This window comes from Canis lupus, chromosome 19, assembly GCF_011100685.1.
Source record: "Canis lupus familiaris isolate Mischka breed German Shepherd chromosome 19, alternate assembly UU_Cfam_GSD_1.0, whole genome shotgun sequence".
NCBI lineage: Eukaryota > Metazoa > Chordata > Mammalia > Carnivora > Canidae > Canis > Canis lupus.
The window spans coordinates 32,002,577-32,019,397 of record NC_049240.1 but is presented as its reverse complement, the minus strand read 5'-3'; the positions used below and the strand labels follow the sequence as shown (position 1 = coordinate 32,019,397).

General features: G+C 53.3%; 1 protein-coding gene across 1 annotated transcript; it reads left to right on the top strand.

The window, feature by feature from the left end:
• Positions 1–9,925: 9,925 nt before the first annotated feature.
• Positions 9,926–16,035, top strand: TMEM37 (transmembrane protein 37). The gene is made up of 2 exons (XM_038564968.1): positions 9,926–10,009; positions 15,179–16,035. Exons 1-2 carry the CDS (start codon positions 9,989–9,991, stop codon positions 15,749–15,751), a joined length of 594 nt encoding a protein of 197 aa, XP_038420896.1. The 5' UTR covers positions 9,926–9,988; the 3' UTR covers positions 15,752–16,035.
• Positions 16,036–16,821: the final 786 nt, after the last annotated feature.

The window sequence follows — 16,821 nt, the reverse complement described above, 5'->3', positions numbered from 1 at the left end:
ACCTCTTTGAGACCTGAGTGTGTGTTCAGGGGAAATGATAGAAAATTTCTTCTTCCCCTCCTGTACCCCAGTCCCCTAAGATGGCAGTCCTGGGGCCATTATACAGCTCTAGTGGGCCAAGCCCGTTCACCTCACCACTACGTCTACCCAACTTCTGGCAGAGGCACACCCAAGTCAAAGCAAGAAACTTTCCCCCAAAAAAGCTTGGAAAACATAAGGGGAGAGAAAGTTTGGAACATACCACCTCCATGGTTAGGGAAACTTTTTGTACCTACAAATAAATGTGTAAATGTGTAATATACACCTAAAGCATGAATTCTAGTCCATTTGGAAGTTGGAGTGCAGGGAGGGCCTTCTCAGTCCCTACATGTTCTTGTCACCCCACCACCCCCACAGAGCATAACAACAGGTCTTCAGACCCCTAAAAATTGAGAACAGTGGTTTTTTGATAGTGTCAATAGTTCAGACCAGTGGTCAGCAATCATGGGAGGGAGAACTGGAGGAGCCTTTTGCAAGGAGGAGTCTAGGAATCCACATGCAAACACATACTTTTCTCAATCAAGAAACTATTATGTATTAAGTTTGTATTAAAATTCTTTAAAATTGGGCAGCCCCAGTGGCGCAGCGGTTTGGTGCCGCCTGTAGCCCGGGGTGTGATCCTGGAGACCTGGGGTCGAGTCCCACGTCAGGCTCCCTGCATGGAGCCTGCTTGTCCCTCTGCCTGTCTCTCTCTCTCTCTCTCTCTCTCTCTCATGAATAAATAAATAAAATCTTTTTTAAAAATTCTTTAAAATTAAAAAAAAAAGAAACTATTATGTAAGGGCTCCTGGGTGGCTCAGTTGGTTAAGCATCTGCCTTTGGCTCAGGTCATACATGATCTGAGGGCCCTGGGATCGAGCCCTGTGTCAGGCGCCAGGCTCACAGGGAGCCTGCTTCTCCCTCTCCTCCCTGCTTGTGCTCTCTCACTATTTCTCTCTTAAATAAATAAATAAATAAATAAATAAATAAATAAATAAATAAAATCTTTAAAAAAAAGAAGAAGAAAAGGAATCATTTATGAGCACCTGGGTGACTCAATCAGTTAAGCGTCTGCCTTTGGTTCAGGTCATGATCCCAGGATCCTGGGATCCATAAGCATGTCAGGCTTTCTGCTCAGTGGGGAGCCTGCTTCTCCCTCTCCCTCTGCCTGCCACCCCTCTGCTTGTGCCCTCTCTCTCCCTCTCTCTCTCTGTCAAATAGATATATAAAATCTTAGAAAAAAAGAATCATTAAAAAAAAAAAGAAACCATCATGTAGGACTCTGAAAAGTTTTTGAAATTATAAAAATACCCTGTTTTATACCCATTGAAATAGCAAACTTTAACAAAGAGGATAAAATCAAATGTCAACAATGATGTGGGGAAACGGAAGCTGGCACAGCTTCTGGTGCTGGTATGCACTGAGGACTCATTCTGGGGAGCAACAGGTGCATTTAACAAATTCAAATCCATACATGTGCTTTGTGGCCCGGCATCCTGGGAACAGGTCATGTGCATCTACTAAAATAATTTAAGAACATTCAATTTTGCCAGAAAAATGGGAAGGATGAAACTTAGAAGGTGTTGAGTAGAGACAGGTTGGACATAACAGACAGACATCTTCTGGACATAACAGACCAGAAGATCATACTGTGAATATAGACAGAAAGGGGTGGAAGGAGCAGGAGATGCTAACTATTCCTGGTATGTTAACATTTTCCAGGGGGCACAGACTATTTCTAAAACACTAGATATACACAAAGCATACAAGGTACCTGATACTCATGATCTTGATGTGGCTTCTCACTGGTGACCCATTCTGCCCCAGGGGTCTCCTGCCAGAGAAAGCCCAGGGCTGTGCAGCAGATTTGTGGTGAGTTACAGCTGGGTCAGGCCCACGATTCCTTTGACTCAAAAGAGCAAGGGTATGTGTTTGCCCTAGAGTACCTCTGTCTGCTGGGCCCTTTGCTCAAGCCTCAACTCTAGACAGTATAATTCACCTTCAATAGAAAAGGCTAAGGTCAGGGAGAGAGAGAGAGATAAGACAAACAAGCATTGATTACATACTCAGGATCCAGGTAATACCTGCCTTCCAGATTTCTTGCACCTGTCCTAGGTATGTTAACCCCCTCCATCTCTTCCCATCTTCCCTTTGTGGCTTTACATTGACTTAATACTCCCTATGATTCAGGCATCCTAATTTGGTCTGTGAACCTCTCCATTGTATGATCTTTGGATCAACATGCTTGGTAGTGTACTTGGAGGTTTTCGTAGCATAAAAGTAATTCCCCACATGACAAAACATGAATCAAGATATTCATCAGTGTGATTGACATGGGGTGGGGACTCCGAAGTGACCCTAAGTAATGGAGGAGCAGAGGACCCTGCAGCCGTAAGAAGCAGTGAGCTAGACCAGGAGCTTTCAAGCTTTTCTTACTGGGACCCACAGTAAGAAATACTTTTCCCATTGTAATTTATAGCTATCTGTCTGTCTATTTTTGTTGTTGTTGTTTTTAAGATTTTATTTATTTATTTGAGAGAGCAAGAGCAAGAGCGAGCAAGAGCAGGGGAGGCAGGGAGGAGCAGAGGCAGAGGGAGAAGCAGGCTCCCCGCTGAGCAGGGATGCCAATGCCGCCAATGCGGTAGAGGCTGGGCCTCAATCCCAGGACCCAGAGATCATGACCTGAGCTGAAGGCAGGTGCTAAAGCCACTGAACCACCCAGACGCTCCAGTCTGTCTATTTTTGAAAAAAAAAAAAAATCATGAGATAATATCTGCCCTAATTATGTTCAAGGCACTCTGATAACTTCTGTTAAGTCCTATTCATTTCTTATACATTCTGGTTATGCCTCTGCCAAATTGTTTCCAGTTGCCACTATTGGAATCCAACTTACCATTTGGAAAACAGTGAATTAGATCTCTATACATTAACAGCGATGGTCTTCAATCAAGCTGCTGGGTGAAAAAAAAAATGGGAAACATAAGATTTATGTCAGTGCCACTTAAAGCCAAAAGCACGCTTCTGCACACACACGGACCTGCATAGTTAAGGAGATATAGCAAATATATTAAAGGGAGTGCCAATGGGGAAATGAAAAAAAAAAAAAAAAGAAAGTAAATGGCCGGAAGATCTTGAGTGCAAGGATCATGCCACTGTGCCACGCTCAGAGCAGAATGGTTGACTGTGTCCTAAACTGGGGTCTGACAAAACAGAGATGGGATGGGGATGAATTTCTTGCTGGAAAAGTTTGAGAATCACATAAATCTCCAGAAATACGTAGAAGCTGGAGAATGCCACATTTAGAATTCTTGAAATGCATTAATAAAATCAGTTTATAAGGGTCAGAGACAAAATGTTATCCAGGGCTCACTTAGAAGAGAGGGAATAGGGTCCCTTCACCATCAACAAGGAGAGGCCACCTGAAAAGGAGGCAGTGGGCTTGGAAACTTGCAAAAAGGAAAATCGGAGATATGACTGGTCAGTATATATCCTGCTTTGCTCCCAACCCTTTCTTGCCTACAGCTTCTGCTGCCCAGGAGGCGTATTTTATACTGTGTGACCCTGTGCCCAGCCCTTGGTCACAGCTTTTCTGCGCTGGGTTGACCTCGAGCCCCAGAGTAACCAACACTAGGCTGTCAGGTTCCCTTTAAACCGAGCAGGTTGGCTCTCCTGGACTCGGGGGGTGGGGGGGGTGGTTCTGTCTCTAGACCCTGAACAAGGAAGGGAGACCTCACTGTGAGAGCTGCTGCAGGGCGGTCATGAATTTGGGCCGGAGAGCCTGGGGTGGGTGTCAGGGTTAAAGGGAACAGAAACCAGGGTCAAGCAAGAGAAGGCAGCGGTGGTGGGGTAGAAATAGGCAGACACTGGAAACATGGCTGGGTTACTTTACCAGCACAACCCGGAGCTGGGCTTGCAAACTGAAATCTTATGAGGGCGAGGCAGGCAACACAGAATGGACAGACCCTGGGGTAAGATCAGTGGGGCCCGCAGAGCACACACCGTCCTAACAACATCCCCCCAAAGTGGACATCATTCCTACGTGGGAAAAGGACCCTCAGGGTTCCAGGTTGTTGCATTTTCTAGAAAAGCCAGAAATCAAGAATTTAGCTGAAAGCTCCTTAATTCTTGAATTGACATTTTTTTGCTTTTAATTAAAAAACACTGTGGATGGGGCACCTGGGTGGCTCAGTTAAGCCAGACCCTGGGTCATGATCCCAGGGTCCTGGGATTGAGACCTTGCGGGGCTCGCTGCTAGGCAGGGAGTCTGTTTCTCCCTCCCTCTGTTCCCCGCCCCCCACCGGGCCACTTGTGCTCTTTCTCTGAAATAAATAAAATTTTAAAAACAAAACAAAACAAGAAAACACTGTGGACAAAACGTGTCCACGGACGGAGGATGGTAAGCAGCCAGCACGCAGAGGCCACTGCCCTTCTGCTGGGGAGATGATCTTCCCCTGGTGAATTCCCTAGAGATTTCTGTGTCTTTTGTCACTCATCCCAGATCCTTTGACCCAGGCTGCTTTCCTTGTAAACATAGAATCTAAAAACCTGGGCGGAGGGGTATTTCTTGGGCTTCCCCAGAGCTTAGGCAAAGCCCTGTCTAAACCATTTAATCCCCCTCATCATGGTCTGTGCTCACCAACCATTCCTGCTGCCTAATCTTGATTCCTGGGCACTTTGGTCTCAATGGGGTCCCCTGATTAGGGAAGAACCCCACCCTTTACACAGGACTGGGCTGGCAATCCTGCTCCATACAACCTCTGAGTGTATTTGGTTAATAGGGGACCGTCCCCAAGGGATTGGGTGCCTCAGAGGATGCTGACAAGTCCAGTGTCCAGTTCTGAAAAGAAGGTGCTAGAAGTATCCCCAGCACAGGTGGGAGGTCTGCCTGGGAATCCCTAGATCCCAGGACCGTAGAGGCTTCCCATCTCAAGGAAGGACTTGCTTTAGAAACAGAGACCCCATAGAAAGGTCACCCTCAGAGGTCCCACCCACAGATACCCCACCACCTTCAAAACGCATGCACCTCTGTGTGCCTCTGTGTGTGTGTGTGTGTGTGTGTGTGTGTGTGTGTGTGTTGGGCGGGGAGGGGGTTCCTGCTTCATTCATTCATGGCTTCAACCACAGCCAGTCCTCCTGGTGCCAGGGCGCTTGCTCAACTGCAGAGTAAATGTTACACCTGCAGCCTGGCTGGAAGGAAGGAGAGACAGAAGGAGCCCCTTGCCCCCCAGCTGCACTAGAATGAGGTAAACAAGGTCTGTGTTGCAATCCAGGCGCCTGCGACAAGGTCAGAATGCAGGGCCGGGGTGTGGAGCGGTGGAGGCAAAGGGCAGGAGGAGGCCTGGTGTGGAAGGGAGTGGGACTGGCAGGGAGGAGGGTGGACAGAGCTGGGAGAAGAGGAAGATCTGGTGGGTGGTAGGCGAAGGCAGGACAGTGGGGAGGAGGCGCAGGAGGGGGAGGGTTGGGGGGGATGCTGCTTGTCTCTAAGGCGAAAGCAGGCAAAAGTCGGAGAAGTCCAAAGTACAAGGGAAGGGGCTGGCAGGCTTAGTCACTGGCTTTCAAGCTGCTCAGTCAACTGCGGCGTTCCGGGCAGACTCCCTCAGTGCCTCCGGGTCTCCAGAGTGTCTTCGGGCCTTGCCCCTGAGACCAGGAGCCCGCCCCCCCCCGCCACCAGCCCCAACCCCAACCCCTCAAGGGAGAAACTCCAGGGTAGGGATCTCCGTCTTTGGGGCCAAAGCTCCCTAACAGGCATGGGGTCATTCTCCCATCTGGGGCTCCCTGGGGGACTGGGACACTGGATGGTCCAGACCATAGGTTGTCGGGCACTCGTATGCCAAGCAGTCTGCAGGACACTTCACTACAGTTGCCCCGCCCACCCCACCCCCCACCGTGACCTTTATGACACCAGGAGGGAGAGTTTCCCCATTTGACATCAAAGAGAGGCTTCCAGAGGGGAAATAATTGGGCCAGAACACATCTGAAGCCTGGTGCATCGCTCTGTGAGCTTTACTGAGAGTCCCTGCTTTGGGGACTGGGAATGCAGCAGTGAGAGACAGCCCCCCAGCTCTCAGGGGGCTTCTGGTATTTTTTTACAGGGGAAGACAAAAAATCCAAGAAGCAAATGGAGAGGTTGAGCTAATGATGAAGGACATACAAAGCAAATAGAGAGGGGCAAGCATGTGGGGGCTGCTCCTCAGGCTGGGAAGCCGAGGGAGGCCCCTGCCCAGCAGACACCCCTGCTCAGCAGACACTCTAGAAGTAGGGAAGTGGGATAGCTCCCATACAGAGAGAAGGGTGAGCATGGAAGCCCTGAGACCAGATGGAGCTTCCTGCCATGCCCTTCCTGCCCAAGTGGCAAGTGGGCAAGCAGAACTGGATCTGACATTGAAGGGGGGTAGGCAGGAGTTGGGTATCTTCAGGCTTTGGGCAAAAGAGGATGGGAAGCTGCAAGAAGGGTTAGAAGAGGTGGGATTGGAGGCAGGGAGGCCAAGTGAGTGGCTATTCCATAGGGCATCTGGCTCAGAGATGATGGGGCCCATGGTAGGGAGGATTTTGACCCTAAAACCCAAGCATTAAAAATAAATAAATAAATAAATAAATAAATAAATAAATAAATAAATAAATACTCAAGCATTTTGGGATGCCTGGGTGGCTCAGTGGTTGAGCGTTTGTCTGCCTTCTGCTCAGGGTGGGATCTCAGGATCCGGGATCTAGTCCTACATCAGGCTCCCTGCATGGAGCCTGCTTCTCTTTCTGCCTATGTCTCTGCTTCTCTCTCTCTGTGTCTCTCATGAATAAATAAATAAAGTATTTTTTTAAAAAACAAATAAATAAAGCCCAAACATTTTACCACTGACAGTGACTTTTTTTCTTCCTTGGCCCTCATTGGCCATGACAGTGGCAGGCACATAGTAGGTAGTCAATCAACTCATGCACGTATTCGGTGAATATTTATTGAGCACTTACTGTGTGCCTGGTTTTGTCCTAGGCCCCAGGGATATACCAGTGAACCAGGCAAAGTCCTTGGCCCCCTCAGAGCTTATACTATAGAGGGAGAGGGTACATGTGTGTGCACACGTGTGTGATTGGTGATAAGAGAAGGGAAAGGGGCCTCAGTTGAGGGGGGGAGGTTGTTTTAAATGTGGTGGTCACAGCAAGCTTCCCTGACGAGGCGATCTCTAAGCCTAGATCTCAAAAGAGTGAGGTGGGGAGACTTACATGTATCTTGAGGAAGTACATTTCAAACAGAACAGCAGGTACAAAGGCCCAGAGGTGGCGGAGTGCTTGTTGACCGACCAGCAGATCTCTTACTTGTTGATTCATTAATCAGTACCTGTGTCTCTGCTTTGGAAGCCTCTGAGAACAATGCCTGGGTCTTTCCCAGTGAACAAGACTGGTCAGAAGGGTGGAATGGGAGCCAATTCCTTCCTTTTTTTAATGCTGTCCCTCTTTTCCCAGCACTGACCAGGCCTAGAAGCAGGGGAAGTGGGATGGACAGATACTGAAGCTGTCACACTGCCTGGAGGAAAGGCAGAGAAAGTCAAGGAAGAGGGCTGGTTCTGTGCTATCCCAGAGGCCACCACTCACTCCCATGCTATTTTTGGGGACCCCACCCTGTCACCTGGCCCTTCTGCTCTGCCCCCGACATGGCCCCCATGTCAGGGGGAACCCCTTACCTCTCCAGACAGCCATCTGCTTGCGAGTCATTTGCCTCACTCATCATCTCCCCAGGGACTAAGGATATGCCAAGAGGGTGTCCGCTACTCGGCCCCAACCTCTGGCCACCAAGGAGATACCTAGGAAAATCTGGGATTCTAGAATGCAAAGGACCAGCCCAGACTTGATGGCTGGTACTGCACCCAGACTCCTGGCTGTGTCCGGGCCTTCCTATGACAGCAAAATGACAGTCACTTCCTCCTTATGATTCCTAAACCATTTCTGCTTCTCCAGCAATCTTGCTGACGAGACATGTTCTAAATTCCACTGATTCAAGACTTTCTATTCTTACCAGGAAAGTATAACAGCAATATATCCCCAAACATGCCTGACCACACATGGAACCTTAGAAGGCACGCGGAGGCACACGATGGGCAGGGATCACCCAACCTGCCAATTGTTCCTGATTCTCAGCCAGGCACGCCCCTCCTGGTCATGTGAGATTCTTCAGGCCCCAGAAACCCAGAAGGTCCCTCCCACAGAGCATCCTAGGGTCTTGCAAGGGAATCCCTAACAGGGCAGCTCCTCTTTCCCTGTGTGAGCCCCTTGTCTAGAGCCCGGGGCTGTGGAGGAAGGAGAACCTGGCTTCTGGGACCTGTGAGTGGGGGAGAAGGCAGGAGAGAGCCATGCAGGGAAGGCGCCCCGCAGAGAGGGGCTGACATGGCTGGGCCTGGCCAGCTGCCCTTCGCCTTGGCTCAATAGTCCTCCAAGCACGGCTCCCAGACCAGGAGCAGCAGCAGCCCCCCTGTTAGAAACACACAGGGGGCACCTGGGGGGCTCAGTGGTTGAGCGGCTGCCTTCAGCTCAGGTCATGATCCCGCGGTCCTGGGATCAAGTCTTGCGTCAGGCTCCCTGCGGGGAGCCTGCTTCTCCCTCTGCCTATGTCTCTGCCTCTCAATCTGTGTCTCTGATAAATAAATAACCTTTTAAAAAAAGAAAATTTGGAGGGACGAGGCCCAGCAATCTGTGTTTTAATAAACCCTCTGGGTGATTTTGGTACAGAATGGTGGGACAGGTGAAACCGGATGGGGATGGGCAGTTAAGTCCAGTCCTGGCTGTCCACTGGGTTAAATAAAGAATTTTATGAGGTCTCTCTGGCAGTAATGAAGTCAAATCAACATCTAACTGGGAGATGCAGACTACCTGTGATAACTCTCCCCCTTTCTCAAAACATGGCTCTTAGAAAAGAGAGAAGTGCCCTGGTTTTGTTAGTGGTTGGTTTTTTTTTTTTTTCTTTTCGTTTTGTTTTGTTTCCTTCTCAGCAGCTGGAAAAGTCTCTGGTCCGGAAGAAGTGTAGCTATTTTGAAGGTCCTCGGGTAAAGTCACAGGGAAGCTGCCTGCCTAATTGAGCCAAATAATTTAATTTCTCCATTTGGTTAAGGGGAAAGAGGATCTTGCTTTTCCCCAAGCAGAGGTCTCCCTCCTCATCAACACCCCCCTACACCTGAGGAGAGAAAGAAAGGTCTTAGTTGGCATCTGTTGCCCTTGGACCCTCTCCCGCCTCCCACTTCTTTTGGGGGTGGGGACTTAGGGCGGTCTCCTCTCGAACTCAGTCCCCATCAAAAGTCAAGGAAGCACAACGACCTCTGTTTCGTCCTATTTGCCTTTTCGGTGATCCCTGAAGCCAGGAATGGGGCCGGTTTGTACAACCCCCCTTCAGGGCAGAGAAAAAGGGTGGCCAGGGTTGCCCTGTGAAGGTCCCCTCCCCTTTACACTTACTGAGGGCCTGCAAGACCCCGACCTTTCACAGATACTTTCTTCCTTGCCCCTGGCTCAGAGACGTTAAACGAGCAGCCCAAGGCCACACAGCGGGTGCCGAAGGCAGCAGAACCGGGCCCGGGCCTAGACCCTCCGGACCTCACGGCCTCTTCCCGACAAGCCGGGCCCGGAACCGACTCCCCCGGCGCCGGCCCGCCCTCCCTCGAGGAATCCGGGCCCCGGGGAGGTGGTCCCCGCGGGTCCTCCGCCCTCGGCCCCGGGGGACCCTGCCCCCCCACCCCGTCCCGCGCCCTCCCTCCCCGCCCCTGCCCGGGGCTCCTCCGCGCCGCCCGCGCTGACTCAGCGTAAAGCGAGCCGCGCCCGCCCCGGGCTCCCGGGCTCCCCGGCTCCGCTCGGGTCGCCCCCCGCCCCGCCCCGCCCCGCCCCGCCCCCCGCCTCCCCGCCCCGCCCCCGGGGAGAGGTCCGGGCCCGGAGCTGGCGCGGCCGCCGCAGAGCCGCTGGAGGGCGCGGGCCGGAGCGCGGCCGGGGCGGGCGCAGCATGACGGCCATCGCCGTGCAGGTAACCCGGGGCCCCGCGGCGCCGCGCGGGCTGCGCCCCTCGGGAGGCGGGAGCGGACTTTGCGCGCGGAGCCCGGCCCAGCCGCGGCGGGGTGGGCGCGCGGGGGCCCAGTGCCCCGTGGTGCCCGCCCTCGGTTGCAAGCTTGCGGGGTGCGGAGGAAAGTGGGCGGGAAGCAACTTGGGGGAGCCCGCTCCCCGACCCCAGGGCCCCCTGCGCGCGGTCTCCTAGGGCCTCTGCTCGCGGCCGTGGCTCCCAAGCTTCTTAGGGGACATTTTTCTGCTTCTCTTTGGGGTCCCCAGTAACCATGGGGGGTCCCTCCTTTTTAAGAAGGAGAGGCGCGTCCGGGGTGGAGGATGGACACAGTCCACTTGCAAAAGGGAGGCTTGTCTTATGTAAGGTGAGGATTTGCCAGAAGAACTTTCTGGGCAGGGGCTAGAAACACCGTCTCCCAGACGCTTCTGGGGTGCCGGGGCGGGGACCCACTCGCGGGGCGCGCGGATGCTTAAGAGAAAAGCTGCCGGGAGGCAAGGGAGCCGCATCCCCCCGAAGGCTCGAGGTCTCAGACTGGGAGAAGATGTTTTTGTTGGCGGAGAAAGCTGCCGGTTCCTGCCGCGTCCCCTGGGCGCGCTGCCGTCCAAAGGCAACTTGGTGGCGGGACCGCCGGGTCCCCTGCGAGCCAGCCGCTTCCCCGAGGAGGCGGTTCCCGGCCCGCCCGGTCCGAGTCTCCTGGCCCCACCGTCCTAACGACCAGAGAGGCCCAGAGAGGCCCAGAGAGGCGCGCTGACTCTGGGTGCAAACGCCCAGCCTCCACCCCTGCCCCAACACCGACCCCCCTACGTGCGCTTTCACCCAGTTTATGGACAAAATAACTGAGGCTCGGAGGGAAGTAGCCCGCCCACCGCAGGCAGCCAAGCGACAGAATCGAGGTCCGGCGCTCGGCTTCTTACTCCAAGTCCTACTTGCCCTTTCTACTCTTTACTAACAAGAAACCCTCCCCGCCGGGCACCCCCAGACCCCATCTCAGGGCGCGGCCGCTCGGGGAGCAGGGGCGGGTCGCAGCGAGCCCCTCCTCTTTGTTCGGGACCAGAATGCGGAGTCTCGAGGAGCGAGCGTCCGGGACAGCCCCTGGGGAGAAGGGGACCGGGAGGGAGGAGGGTGGGACCGGGTGTGGTCGCTCTCCTCCCGGAGCCCGCGGTCCAGCTGCGGAGAGGCTTGTAAACAAGGATTTAGAAGACCAGTCGGGAAGTGGGGGCTAAATTAAGAGGTGCAAAAGCTGCAGGCTGGGTTAACGGGCGGGGCGTTGTGTGCGGGGCCTGGAAGACTGGCAGCAGGTGGGGGGCCTCGGTGGTGGCGGAGCGGGAGGGGGCAGGGGCGAGCGGGGCCCCGAGGCTCTGCCCCAGGGGTGGGGCGCGCCCCAGGCTGTCCCTGCCTGACTGCGGTTGCTGCTCTTCAGAAGCGCCTTAAAGCCCTGCCAGGGGCTGTTCTAGGCTCTTGTGATAACTCATTCCAGCCCCACCCACCCACCCACCACCACTGGGAGGGAGATGCCCTATCTTCATGTATAGGCGAGGAAACCCAGTGAAAGGGGATACCTGCATGCCAGAGGACGCATAGCCAAGAGCAGGCTGGCTGGGGGGTGCAGGCAGGCGTGGGCTATGGTTCCAGGGATGGTGGCAGGAAGCTGGCCAAGATATTTCTAGTTGGGACGCCCCGGTGGCTCAGCGGTTGGGCGCCTCCCTTCAGCCCAGGGCTGACCCTGGAGTCCCGCGATGGAGTCCCACATTGGGCTCCCTACATGGAGCCTCTGCCTGTGTCTCTGCCTCTGTCTTTCTGGTGAATAAATAATCTTAAAAAAAAAAAAAAAGATACTTCTGGTTGATCATGATAGGGGCCTGACCTGGGCCTGCACGGAGTGGGCAGTGATTCTAGAGGCAAGTATGGGAGGGAGGGCTGGGGATGTGAGGAAGGAATAGTGAGCAGGGCCTCTGGGGGTTGAGGGGAGCAGGTGGGGTCCAGGAGTGTAGAGAAAAAGAAGACCTTGGGATTGGACTCAGTGGCCCAGGAGTGTCAAGTGACCCTGTCCTACAGCTCATAGAAATCATTCGGGGTTAGAGATGGAAAAGAGAAACATTTTTTTCATGGAGAAGAGATTAGTGTCTTGGCCCGGGTCCCCAAGCCCGAGGCCCTCAGGCAGGGGCAGGACTAGACAGTCTTGATTCCTCTTGTGCATTGGCCTTCCACTGACCACACTGCCGCCCGCGCCCCTCCAGGAGGTGGTTCAGGCCCTGTCACTGACAGCCAGCAGAGCAGCTCCAGTGTAGTGCAGCGTAGTTAGGAATGAAGACTCCAGTCTGCGTTATTATTGTTGTCATATTATCAGTAGGCCCCCAAGCACCTTTCCGTACATGATCTCACTTAATCCTTGGGAGCTTTCTTGCTGATTAGAGAGAGTTTAAATGAAGCCAGCTTTGAAGTTGGGAGGGGGAAGAAATGAACTGACATGAACTGGCTCCTCTTTGATCCCAGTGTGATGTCTGAAGGACTGGAGGCCAAAGTCCAGTCTGTGCCCAGGGCAGGTGGGGCCGAGTGAGGGACAGTGCATACCTGTTCTCTAGTTCCTGGGTCCTCTGGTGTTTTGTGACTTGACTGGGGCCTTGCCTCTGGGGCTCTCCTATTCCAGGACCTTACCAACCAACTTCTAGGAGCCTTGTAACCTGGCCAGGTAACTTCGTGGCTCCCACTCTCCTGCAGGGGTCGCTAACTCTCATTTTGTAGATGGGAAACCCAGGGCCACAGAGGTTCAGAAGCCACCCAAAGACAAAGGCCTTGAATGGTTTGTAGACAAAGGTTTCCTTAGTTTGCTTCTTAGCAGTAAAACCGTTTTTTTCTGATGAAAGCCAGCACAGACACCTAGGCTACCGGTGTCTCCAGCAGGTAAGAAGTACCTGTTGTGGTTGAAGTAGGGAAGTGATCCTAGCTGGCCAGCCCAGCTTCTCCTGCTCCCCCTACTTAGCACCTGGAGGCCGCTTAGCAAACAGGGGGTCACAGTTTGAGAACCCCAGCCGACTCCACCACAGTGTTCTTTCTAAGGTCCTGGGCTACTTTTGTCTGGGGATGTGAGCTGGGGCCCTGATCCCGCCTCGGCATCCATCCCTCTGTACTCTCTACTCCTTTTCCCCACCAGTAGTAATGAGCCCCTGATAGGAATGCCCCATACTTGGAAGGCCCTAGTCAGTTTTTATTGGCTGAATGCATCCCGCACCCTGCACATTATTCAGTTGTCCAGGAAGCCGGAACAAGCTTTGTGATTTAGGTGAGTGATCTTGGGGGAAGTCATCTGACCTCTGCATGACATAGTTTCCCTCTTTACACACCCCCTGTGGAGCTCCCTGCTCTCCCCACCTCACAGGTTTGAGTAAAACAGGTCCCTGCTTAGGCAGAAGTGCTGAAAACAAACCAGGTCCTTATTCGTGTATGGGGCGGGGTGAGGGTAGGGGGGCTGAGATTTAGCAGTAGCTTCTGCTCCGATGGACAGGTTAGCAGGCGCCCTGATGTTCCTGCTGGGGCTCTGACCACAGGAGTCTCCCAGGAGCATGGCTTTGCTTTCTGTCCCTCACTGAGAGGTGTTACCGACTTGCCTCTGGAAGCTTCCATTTGCACATGGTATAAGGTGCACCTCATAGTCCCTGTTCAGTTTCCCAGCAGTGAGAGCTGCGCATGAGCTGCCTGCTTTGCTTGCCTCCCAAACTGAAGTGTAACCTGGGCTGCTTCTGTATACACTGTAAAGGGTAATTTATGACCAGGTAGGAGACTCATTTAAAGGGAGCTTCTGATGGAAGTGACAGTGCTTGCAATGACCATTTTTCCTGTGGCTTCTCAAGCTCTCGCTGGGCCTCACTGAATGCCCAGGTCAAGTACCTGTGCCATGTACCAGGGATGCAGCAGTGCCTACTTGGGAGGCCGTGCCCTCCTAAGTACAACTATGGTCAGAACAGTGAAGAAAACGGCGCCTGACGGGAGGAGTCCTGGTTTGGTTTGGGTCAGGGAGGCAGGCAAGATCTCTGTGAGAAAGGGACATTTCCATTAAGACATGAAGAATGGAGAAAAGGAGGTAACCTGGAGAAGAAGTTTTCAGGTGGAGGAGCCAGTAGGTCTGAGGAAGAAAGTTCTAGGCTTATCCTTAGGTCTGGAAAGAGGGCTGCTGTGTCAGAGCAAGGGGGCCAGGAAGAGTGTGCTGGGGGTGAAGTTGGAGAGCGAGGCAGGGCAGAAGGTGCAGGGCTTGTGGGTAGTGGTAAGGAGTTTGATTCTTTGACATGCTTTTCTTTTTTTTGCTTTATGGTTGGGGATAGAACTCATGCCTGGGTGGCGTCCTGCAGCTATGAGATAAGGGACACCTCATTGGATGTCTGGCCCAGCTTGGCAGAAGAAAGGGGCAGGTGCACCCTTCAGGGCTGAAACTAGAGGCTCAGCGGCCTCCCCACACCCAGAAGCTTCTAGACAGACATCTTGATTGGCCAACTCTGGGAGGGGTGCAGGTTCAAGACTGAAGGGCAAAGTGCAAACACCACTTTCAGTACCAAGGAAAACAAGGTAATAACATGGAGTCTGGAACATGCAGAAGCCGCTGGGTGGAGATGAGGGTAAAACTGAAGTGTACTGGGAATGTAGCCTTGTATTAGAATGCTAATTTAAAAAAAAAAAAAAGAATACTAATAATCCAGTGCTGGGATTCTTGCCGTGTGTACAAAGAAACCCAGGGGGTACTGCAAGCTCAAGGTCACACGAGCCAGGCCTGACAAGTTTTCTGAATTCAGAACAGACTAGGATCTGCCAACCTGCTGGTCAGTAGAATTTGGATTTCTTATTCATGAAGATCATTGAAGAAAGAAAGGTCAGGGAACCTTTCGTGCCTGGTGAATAGTTGGACAGGCAGTGCTTCTAGGTCTTGAATGGAGGACGCAGCAGGTGGAATAGGGGAAGGACTCCCCAAGAAAGGTGAGTCGGCTGAAAGGTGAGGAGTTGGGAAAGAAGCTGCCTGCAAAGGTGGGCAAGGAGACTGCAGCTGAAAATGAGGCTTTGGGAAGACGGGGACATGGTCAAGGGTTTTCCCTGCAGAGGTTGGAGGGGTAGAGCCGGGCCCTCCCTGACATGCTGTCTGGTGTCTTCCAGGCCCAGAGGCTCCTGGCCCAGAGGAGGCCCCAGCGGCCCTTCTTGGAATCCTTCATCCGGGCCCTCATCATTGTGTGTGCTGCTCTGGCCTTGGTCCTCTCCTCCGTCTCCATCTGCGATGGCCACTGGCTGCTGGCTGAAGACCGCCTCTTTGGGCTCTGGCACTTCTGCACGTCTTCCAACCAGACGGGGCCACACTGCTTCAGAGACCTGAGTCAAGCCCGTGTGCCTGGGCTGGTGGTGGGCATGGTCCTGGCCCGCAGCGTGGGCGCCTTGGCCGTGGTGGTCGCCATTTTGGGCCTAGAGCTCCTCATGGTGTCCCAGGTGTGTGAGGACCTCCACTCGCGGCGCAAGTGGGCCATGGGCTCCGTCCTCCTCCTCGTCTCTTTCGTCCTCTCCTCTGGAGGGCTCCTGGGTTTTGTGATCCTCCTCTGGAACCACGTTACGCTCATTGGCTTCACCCTGATGTTCTGGTGCGAGTTCACAGCCTCCTTCCTCTTCTTTCTGAATGCCATCAGTGGGCTTCACATCAACAGCATCACCCATCCCTGGGGCCAACCAAGGAAATTTTAGGCCTCTTGCTTACATCCGAGGACATCAGGTTCTACATGAAAGTGTGGGCAAGATTCGACTTTTCCAACATGTGACCTCTGGTGGGGGTAAAGGCGGAACAATGACCTTGAAACTGCTGCTGCTTAGCCAATAACCTTTGGGTGGTTGGCCACAATCAGCCCAGTGGCCTTTGCAGCTGGCCTGCAGGGCCAGAGGCCAGGGTGCCTCAGTGCCACCAGCTGCACAGGCTTAGCCAAGTTGTTAGGATGTTGATTTTAGAAGAAGTAACATATTTTAAAACCTTTTCCTTGAATCCTTCTTCTTGGGATGGGAATAGATTGGGAAGCAGCGTGGGTAACTGGTGCCCGGCTGGCTGCCCAGCTGACACTTGTTTTATTGACTGTGTGCCAGGATGGGGGCTGTCGGGTCCCCGGGGTCTCCTGGGGTTGACCAGAGTGGATCATGCCTCCAGCTAAGCATATCCAGCCAGTGCCTCAGACTTCTCTTCCACCAGCTCAAAGGGCCTTTGGGCCCATCGCCCTGCCGTAGCTTCAGTCACGCTTGGAAGCAGAATTCAGGATTCCCTTGATTTTTTTTTTTTTTTTTTTTTGTACATACTAGGTTTTCAAACCATTTGACTCTCTTTGAACCCTGCCCTTTGGGGCAGGGGTGAGGAGGGCGTAATCTTTGAATAACTGTGGACTCCAGCAGCCAGCTGTCCTGTCTGTGGGGACCCTGCCCTGAACCCTTCCAGCAAGCTTCCCAGGGTGGCCGCCAGCCCTCCAAGGCAGTCCTCCCTGAGGCCAGCGTGCCTGCGTGTCTGCTTCTGATGTGTCAGGACAGCCTCAGGGTACCACTTCTGATCTTAGAGCACATTTCCAAAGAGCACAGATCTGGACCTGCTAAATTCCAAGGGGTAAAGAGGACTTGCAGGGCCTTGAGTAATGATTAACAGCCGGCCCGGGGGATGAGTGCGGGTGAAGGGGACCAGGAACCAGTGGAGATTTCCATCCTTGCCCACAGATGTGCATTTCTGTGCCAATTGCCCCCTTTCCAGTCTCTTCTCTGCCCCATAGCTGGGGTTTCGCCCC

What these genes read in the sequence shown, in the direction of transcription:
- TMEM37 (XM_038564968.1), top strand. Translation starts at nt 9,989, where the DNA reads ATGACGGCCATCGCCGTGCAG. An exon ending in TGACGGCCATCGCCGTGCAG is followed by an intron (nt 10,010 to 15,178) that starts GTAACCCGGGGC and finishes GGTGTCTTCCAG; the next exon opens with GCCCAGAGGCTCCTGGCCCA.